General features: G+C 36.2%; 1 protein-coding gene across 4 annotated transcripts in view; it reads left to right on the plus strand.

The window, feature by feature from the left end:
- Window positions 1-7,503, plus strand: part of PKIA (protein kinase (cAMP-dependent, catalytic) inhibitor alpha) — a 38,625-nt gene extending 31,122 nt beyond the window's left edge. For all 4 annotated transcript variants that reach the window (NM_001396540.1, NM_205374.2, XM_046919192.1 and 1 more), the window contains exons 2-3: window positions 319-496; window positions 5,039-7,503. In NM_001396540.1, the coding sequence (NP_001383469.1) occupies window positions 346-496; window positions 5,039-5,118 (231 nt within the window). In that variant the 5' untranslated portion in view covers window positions 319-345 and the 3' untranslated portion in view covers window positions 5,119-7,503. The remainder of the gene's footprint in view (window positions 1-318; window positions 497-5,038) is intronic.
- Window positions 7,504-9,504: the final 2,001 nt, after the last annotated feature.

Below are 9,504 nucleotides of genomic sequence, written 5' to 3' on the forward strand. Positions count from 1 at the left end.
GAAGTTGTTTAAAATTCTGTTGAATACAAATCACATAAAATCACAGGTTTTTTTTTTTGTTTTTTTGTTTTGTTTTTTTTTTTGCTTTGGCTTGTTGGGATTTGTTGCATTTTTTTGTTTGTTTGTTGCATTTGTTTGTTTGTCTGTTGTATTTCATTATGTTTCTGCTCTAATTTCTCCAGGTTTAAAGATTGAGGTATCTCCTTTTGCTACACACCCAGTCCTCTGCTCAGTGACAGCCCTTTAGTTCTTCTGGTCAGCTTCCATAACATATCTGTTTTACTGGTCTTCTAAGTGTCGGTGTTTTCTCTCACCCAGGTACTGCTATGTGGATATTTGTTAGCAATGACTGATGTGGAATCTACATATGCAGACTTTATTGCTTCAGGAAGAACAGGTAGAAGAAATGCACTACACGACATACTTGTGTCCTCTCCAGGTGGGAACTCTAGTGAACTAGCCTTAAAGCTATCAGAGCTGGATATAAATAAAGCAGGTAAGTGTGTTTTGGTCTTTTAATATATTAGTTAAAACTTCATGAGAAAAAAATAGTCCCTCAGAAACATTCGTTTTTCCTGAAACTAGGATAAGCTGATGTTGCCTGCAATAAAAACACAGATTTCATAAAAGGGAAGGGTACTGGTTTGCAAATAATTGTTACTGAAATAAGAAAGAACTTTCTGCAGTGAATGCCTGGTAGTTGAAGATAAATTTTATAGAAGATGAAGTATAAGAAAGAAGATAAGGAAGTATTTATTAAGACCCAGCTTATTCATAGTATCTTTTAAGATATCTTTAAACTCAATCTCTTTAAACTCAAGCTGGAAGGAGAGACCGTATGTCTGCTTGAAAGTATGTAGAGGTTAGCTTTGTTTTCAGATACCGGAGGACAGAGAAATAGTGATGCATTGTTTCTTTCATTTGAATCTTTGTTTCCAGATGAGTAATCTCTTCCCCTTTCTGATGGTGCTTTCTCCTTCTTTTAAGGTGATTAGCACTAATGCAGTCCTAAACCTTATTCCACTGCTAATGTTATCCAAAGTTTTAGCTGGTTGTGCACCTTCAACTGAGTGAAAGGAGAGACAGTGTACAGTGAGGGGCCTTACATTAAATAAAAACAGTGACATGGTTTTTATTTATTTTCTTGTCACTTGGGTGGGAATTACTGAATTGATCTCAGTAATATTCAGAAGGCCTTTTTGGGTTTCAGGAAAGGAGATTTATGCTTATTTTAATAGCAAAAGAAAATAGATGCAGCAAAAAAGCAAACTGTTGATAAACAGCTCTCCTCTTTTGTGAAAATATTTTTCTCAGAGATAGGCAAGAGCTCAGACAGACAATTTCATCACTGGACAATCAGATCTGGCAGTATGAAATTGTAGTGGTTGTAGTGCTCTTTATTGACGTTCACAAACTAACTTAAACCTAAGTCACTGCTTCTGCCATTGGCACCTTTGGGTCTATAGTAGCTTTTAGATGCATGCACTTCTAATTGCACAGGGCTCTTATTTTTTTCTATCAAAAAAGAAAAGTTATTAACACATGAGTATGTGTGTAGGGGTCTGCTTATTCTAATGTGGGGATATGTCTAAAATGTTGGCCAGGTATTTGAAATGCATCGAGCCAACCTTCCTTACAGCTTTGTTTCTTCAGTCTCAAATTTACAGTGATCTTGTCTGATCTGTCTATTTAGAGAACATACACGATTCCTAATTTTCAGTTAGCTGTTAGAGTGCTTCTAAGCCAGAACTGTGTTCTTTTGTGAACTATAAAAAGAACATGACTTTGTACTTGTAATAGACATCTGTGTGCATTTTGCACATGCAGTTAACACTGTAGCGATGAAAATGGTTTAAATAACCATTCTCCTAAATGCTAATACATAATTCAGGGGTATACAGAGTTGCTTATAAAATTACCTTAGGTGGTAGATATGCAGAAATGGTAGCATACTTCTTTGGGCATGCAGTTTGAATTAGATACAAGGAAAATATACTCTTATTATTAGTACACCTTGGTGCTGAACAAAAACCTCCAAACCAAAACTATTGGAAAATACATTTCATTATCAGTCTTATAAGTATTACAGTGTTATCCTATCCTGGCCTTCCAAACTGAAGATAAAAAATATTTTGCATCCCCAGTTTCAGTTTGAAATATGCTGGTGCTTGCAGGATGTAGATTTGCAGCATACAGTGGGTTAAGAGAAAAGCAAATGTTTAGGAGTTACATCTTATTTTTTTGAAGGTTATTTATTCTAAGTAAAACCTGGTTATACAAGTACATACAGCAAGCTTTGGGTCTTTTTCTTTTTTCTCATATTACATCTATATGCGTTTTGCAAAAATGAAAGCACAACTGCTTCCTACAGCATAAAGTAATGGCAAAGTAGGATGATGCAAGTAAAGCAAAAAAAAAAAAAAGTAAAATTGTTATCACTTACACGTAAATTAAGCAACCCAAGCACAGTTACTACATTCATTTTGAAAAGCATGCAGATGCACTTCCTGCAAAGAACAGGAGCAGCTTTGAGCCGCAAATAGATGGTGAAGCCTTCTTCCATAATGACAATTTTTCTGTCATGCCTGACTTGCTATCTGAAGTGAGTGCTGGTTATTCCCCTCACTGATAAGCCAATTACAGATAATCAAGAGTTGACTGCATAATCTTGTATAATATGTGTAGTGACTGTGTAATAGTCCTTTCAAAACTACAGTTGCAGTGTTCTTTGTCCATAATAAGTTAACAACTTTCTAAAATTCTTATCCACCAAAACATATTCAGAACCTATCTACCATATCAAAACATATCTATCTGAACATATCTACCAAAGAATGTACTTCAGTGCAGGAATGAGAAGGAGGCTTCCTTGTAAGATTTGTGACTGTCTACAAAAATGAAGATAGTGGAGATGTAAAAGTAGCACGGAACTGGAATGGAGGACTGACTGCAGAGCTTTGTCATTAAAAATGATTTTCGATCATGGTAGAAATGTTTAAGGTATAACCACTGTGACCATTGACGGGCACTGAAGAGCCTGTAGTGTTCTAAGAGCAAAAGTATGTTATTAATAAGCTTTTGCTAGCTTACCTAATACTAATAGCTTTTGCTAGCTTACCTACTGTATTATGGCTTTTCATTGAATACTACCTATTGGAATCAAAACACTGCTTAAAAATAGAAACTCTTTCTTTTAATAGCTTGTAGCAATCATGCTGCAGAAGGAATAGGTCCAGAGTGTGCTTAGGCAATTTTTGAATTCTCAGAACCTAGATGCAAAATTATTTCCATAAATGTATTGGAAGGCTTTTGTAGGGGAAGTCTGTCAGCAGAAGAACAGGTTTGTAGTACCACAAAAGTGTATTATAGATTAAATAGGTGTAGGCTTGTGAGTTTTTCAGTGAGTTTGTGAGAGCTCACTTCTGAGCTTTTCTTCATGGAAGAAGTAGTATATTGGAACCTTAATGCTCATTCTCAGTATTTTTGTGCACTACGTTCAATGTTTAGGTAACAAAATGTCTAGGGTGACTTTTCTCTTAAACGCAAATAAATGCAAATATTTTTCTCATGAGTTTTCTCTTTTTTGAACTAAGAGTTCTGTCGATTCTTTTTAATTGTCAGTAGGGATAGTGGCAAAAAGGTGAGAAAAAAGAGGTCTGTTCTTATATAGTATTTGAATAAATGTTGAAAGCTTTGTAGAAGGTGCTTGGACAACTCAGGCAAAAGGGATTTCTGTGGACTAGGAAGTAATAGCATGTAGATCAATCCGATTGGAATCCTATGTGATGTGGGAAATAAACATGAGAAATAAGGAGCAATTTCTGAGAAGGTAGACTGCAAAGCAAATTGTTACTCTTAACTCAGTCTGTAGCAAACAACAAACATTTTGGAGGTAATCAGCTTTCCATACAACTTCTCATCAGGCTGAATTTCATAATTATAAAAAGTCTGAGGCATTTTTCAGCAGAAATACAGTCCATGCACAAGACACAGCTATCAAACTGAGCACTTTGCAGTGTTCCTTGCAGTGCAAAGTTTTTGTTGTTCTTTTTTTTCCCATTACCACTATGCTATTTCTTCTATGTAGAAAAGAAAAGGTATTTACAGTGTTTATCTCCATACACAGAAAGAAGGCTAAAGATGTACAGTGCGGTTTAAAATGGGGAAACAATAAATATCTGCCTTGAGAATTCTGCCTTTATTCTAAAGACTCTAAATAGAGGGGTGGCCTACAAAATAAGGTATAGACTTAAAACTAGTTCATCTTCTTTGCATCTTAGGCTTTAGAAATGTCTTCTCTTAATTACTGCCAGTTTAATACAAATGATTCAGAATCCTTACAAGATACAAGGTACATCCTATGTCTTAACATTATTTTTCTACATAATTAAACCAGCATTCAGGGACTTCTTTCTTATTAGGACTTAGCTTTTAATCATCTGGACGTGTTAGGTCTTTAATCATGAGGCAGAAGATACCATGCAATATAATGCTTTGCATGGAGGTACTTGGAGACTGTTATCAAGGCACCTCTTAGCTTTCTTTAGCCAGGCTTTGAGGTGTCTGCTCACTGTGTCATTGTAAGATGCTTTCTATTCTTCAGATGGTTTTGTGGTTTGCAGTGAGACAGCTGGGCTGACAGCCTTGGGACATGGCACTGAAAATGAATGCAAAGAATGAATACAGCTTTAACAAACTACTGCGTCTATTGAAGTTGCACCTCTTTTTATTAATCTCTGTTCAGAACTGGTGTGATGAGGTTTTTCTTTTCTATTGTCAAAGTATCAACAGTAAAAAAGTTTTTGAAAAAAGCACAATTATTTTTAACTTTTGTCATTTATAACCACTTTAGGTGTGTATTTGAAATGATAGTGGCTTATGCAGCTAGGAAATTGTTACTGAAGGTGTCCTTTGAGATATGTTTCATTTCAGTTTTTTTTACTTTGTTCGTGTGATTGGTGGAAGAAGAGTTAGGGTTCTGCAAGCAAGATTTCTTTGGTCTAAGGTGAATCACTCATCCTTTTGTTGTATCTTACAGAAGGAGAAGGAGATGCACAACGAAATCCAAGTGAGCAAACTGGGGAGGCCCAAGGGGAGGCAGCAAAGCAAGAAAGCTGACATCTGACTTTGACCGACTGGAGCAGCTGCTGGATGTTTTCAGACTACAAGAGCATGCTGGAACAAATTTGTTTCCATGAGCAAGCTGGTGGAAAGGAAAGTGCATGTGTCTTCACTGCTGGAACCCACTCAACGCAATGCTAAAAATGAGGGTACAAGCTGTGACAGAAGACAGAATTTTCTCTACCTCTGTCATTAGCAATGGTTGAACATGTAATGTTTTGTGGGATAGTGTCATCAGATGGATCCCTTCATAATGACTTCTTGATGGGAACACTTCTAGAAAGTAGAACAAACAGGTTAATCTTGTAGCAAATGGCCTTTGAAACATTAGAGGATCTAATTGTGTATCTTAAGCAAAGGCTTGTGTGATCCTCAGAGTTTAAAGTTCTCTGGCCAAAGTGTTCACCCATTAAAAGAACTGTAAAGAAAGCACTGTTTTTAGAACTTGCATCTGTTTTACAGCTCTGTTACTTACAATGGTTTTTGTATTGTACAACTTAGATGCTCCACACTGCCCCTTCTCAACTGCTCATGAAGAATATTTCTGTTACTGTGAATTTTTCTACCACACGTTTTGAAAGGGCTGGTTTTTTGCATAATGTGGTGATGTGCACATGATAGTTTTAAAACGTCAACTGCTAAATTGGTTATGCCTAAATGACTCAGAAACACTCTAATTTGTTACTAGATGAGCCTTCAAAACGATTCATTAATGTGAATACTTTGGCGTGTTTTGTGTCCTTGGTACATTTTTGCCACTTGCCTGTAGTTAGTTGCATATCAGAGACTCAAAGTGAATCTTTGATGTTATTCTTCCCCATTTTCTAATTTTACTCCCAATTTCTTAATCTTTCTCCAAGCTATTTTTTTAAAATGTTAGTCCAAGTATTTTATCGTTACGGTAGTTTTAAGAATACATTTATAACCTTTTATGGGTTAAAATTCAAACAAATTCCATGGTGCTAGAGATTTCTCTGGTTCACATTGTTAAAGATGGGCCTTGTTTACACATGGGAAAATAACTGGCATAGGTTATTGCCAATTATCTATCTAGAGTGATTTTCAGATTGTGGGATAGTCCAAGTAGTGGATCATGAGGTGGATCCAGCCAGGGGGAATATTTTATTTTGTTTCAACCTTGGCTTTGCCTCAGTTGATCAGGCCATTGAGTTTACACAGCCAGTAGCATGTTTATGATGCACCAAGCACAGCCAAGCACTAAAAGCTGCTACAGCAGCTTTTTGGCCAAGCTGTGGAAACGGAGTGAGAAAGCTGTAATCTAGCACCCAAAATACTGGATTTTTCACATTTCAACTATTCCAACATGGCAGTCCAAACTGAACATTCATTGAAGTACTGGGATAGCTTTTCCATCAACTAAGATGACTTAAAATACCTATGAGTGAGTAACCTATTCTGCAGTAGCTGTGTTGATTGGTTTCCTTCCCACATCAGCCCCAGCAGACAAGGCCATACGTGTGGCTGAACAATGCAGGATGGGGCAGTTATACCTCTGTGTGATTAAGGTGAGTAAAGACAATGACTGACTAGTAAACCATGGCAATCACATAAGCACTAATCACAAAGTCAAAAGATCTTTTCTTTTCTTAATGGGAGGTGATGTCACTTTCTTTATATATATTATATATATTATATATATTTTTGTGTTGTTGTTGGTTTCAAATGTTACGCACTTTTTAATGTTTGTAAACTTTTACTAATGAATAGTGTGATTGCTTCCTGAATCTATTAATCATCAGTTAACAAAATATATTTGTGGCCACAGCTGTTTGTTTCTGCCATATGTATCATAGTGTTTGTCACATGAAATTCTTTTGTGAGATGTGTGGACAAAAAAAGCAACAAAACAAACAAAAAAAAAAACACAAAATACACAAAACAAATCTAAAAAAGAAACCACCACCACTGATCAGTATTATGAGCTCATTCATTAATGTTAATAAAAAAACAACCAGCAGTATGCTTGTGGTTCATCAGTGTAATATAAACTCTCACCTTTTCTTGTTTGAAAGTTGAATGCCTCGCTGTCTTATTAGCTGTCAAATGCTTTATCTTCTTGGTAACAGAAGTTGTCCATTTGCTTTGAAAGTACTGTTACCTTGAAACTAATTATTTATTAATTTGTTTATCTTGATGTTCCTGAATTGGGTATTCAAGTTGAGCAAAGAAACTGGTTGCCCTTTTGTCATGAATGACAAGTTAGCGCCAATTTAGCACTAACACCAGAAGGAAGTAAGATTCTGGGGATTTATGTAGTGTTACTTTATTGATGATCCATGAAACTCCATCAATAAATTGTCACGGGAAAACATAATAATGGAATAAGTAATGCAGTATATTAAAGTGTTGGCTTTTTCCTTATTTTACTTCACTGCTTTTTTTTTTTAATTTCAGTACAATGTTTTTCTTCCGAAGTCTTCTCTGTTGTGGGACAAAATAATTTCAGCCATTCCTCTTCATTTTCTATCTGTTTCTTCCTTTTATTTCTCATTTTCCTTTGTTTCTAAAGCAAAGGTGAAGGTCTTCAACGCATTCTGATACATCTTTCTTTGATGGAAAATAGCACAGAAATTTTTAGTAGAGTAAAAGGCTGTTTATGCTTCTCATCCCCCAAAGTATAAGTGCTTGCTTTTCCACTTGAACTCTGATGGCTCTCTTTACTAGTTCTCCTTGTTCTTTTTTTTTTTTTCCTGTGGCACCTGTAAGCATCCTAGTTTCATGTGAACCAGCTTAAATATAAAGCAAATACAAACAGCAGTGTGAGAAGATGAATCGCCCTGATAGCTATATATATATATATATATATATATATCTATATATATACTTCAGCACCATGAGCTTCAAAAAGCTTTTATTATAAGATACTAGAAAGCATATGCCATGATTTCATCAAGCTATCATTTTAACCAAAAGTTTACCATGATCTTCCATACAACAATTACTTAATTGTTTTTATAATTAGTTTTGTCATGGTTCCCCCCCCCCCCCTCCCCCCCCCCCCCATGGTTTTAAAGTTCCAGGTGAAAGAAGTGTAAGTTGGTATGAGTGGCAGGTCCTGAGGATTAGGTTTCATTCACATAGATGATGGAATTTTCTGGTGTCTGTAAGAAGGGAGTGACAACTGAAGTGGTTAAGCTGGAAATTCACTGCATGCATGGCTTCCTCAGCAAAACACTGAAGAATTCCAGGTGTGCTCTATGTTTATTTAGCAATGTTTCAGAAACGTCTATGACTTTTTCAAAGCAAAGACTAAGAGCTGCTGTTGAAACTGAGCACAGTAATACAAGTTGAACTTTGTCTAAGTTTGTCTTGCCTCAGCAGCATTCTCATGCTAAACTGCCGTATGTCTGTGCCCTGACCTGTGTCTCTGTTTTGCTTGTTGTGTTTGGATATTTTTCTGTTCTTTGCTTCCATCAAGTAAAATAATATCCTAGAAGTAGATGGACATGGAGTACTGTATTGGATTTTCTGTATATTCAACTTAGAGTCTACTAGTAGAGTGTTTCTCTTCATCTTCTTGATCAAAGCACAAAGTTCCTAACACAAGACAGAAGCAAAAGAGCCAAAAAGGAAGTGTGAAGTCAAGAAGGCCAACAATATCAGGAGGATATCTTCTCTTAAAAGTAAGGCATGTGGAGACCAATGCAGAAAATAGCTTCCTTCATCATAAGACAGGCAGTCAGCATGTGCTGATCTCCAGCTAAAAAGAAGCAATTACTCAACTTAGGGTGATATTTTGACATCAGAAACAACTTCAGATAATCAGCGGTGTTCCAGAAGATTACATAAACCTGTGGCTCACGTCACTGAGACAAATGAAAATCATCAGGTTCTAATGAAAGAGAATGAGATAATACATGGTAGACTCTGAAAGGCAGAAACCATTAACAGCTAGGAAAATTGTAGAAATCAAGGTAGTAGCAGGAACCTTCTCACTGTTCTCTGCAGCCTCATGGGCTGACTTCTTTCTTTCTTTCTCTCTTGTCATGATCAACAATACTATACAGAATGCCAGAGAATGCCTAAGGACAGAGGTGTTTAATGTGGATGTTTGGTGCATGTCATTTATGTTACATATTGATAACATGTTGCAGAGAGTAAATAATGATCAAACACAGTGGTCTGGTCAAATAGGTTGATAGGGTACTGAATCAATTCCTAAGTATATGGAACTAGACTAAAAGCCTAGTTAACAAGAGTCAACTCTTAAAAGCAGAGAATAAAGCTAAGCATAAATGCTTAATAAGTGCTGCAATTAAGCAGCATCTTGGGCATCTGAAATTAGTGGAGCAGCATGCTGTACCCTCTTACATTGATGCTTACATTATGGGTTGGATCTGCTTAGTTTTTCACATGGAGGCA

The sequence above is a fragment of the Gallus gallus genome, chromosome 2, assembly GCF_016699485.2.
Source record: "Gallus gallus isolate bGalGal1 chromosome 2, bGalGal1.mat.broiler.GRCg7b, whole genome shotgun sequence".
Classification (NCBI taxonomy): domain Eukaryota; kingdom Metazoa; phylum Chordata; class Aves; order Galliformes; family Phasianidae; genus Gallus; species Gallus gallus.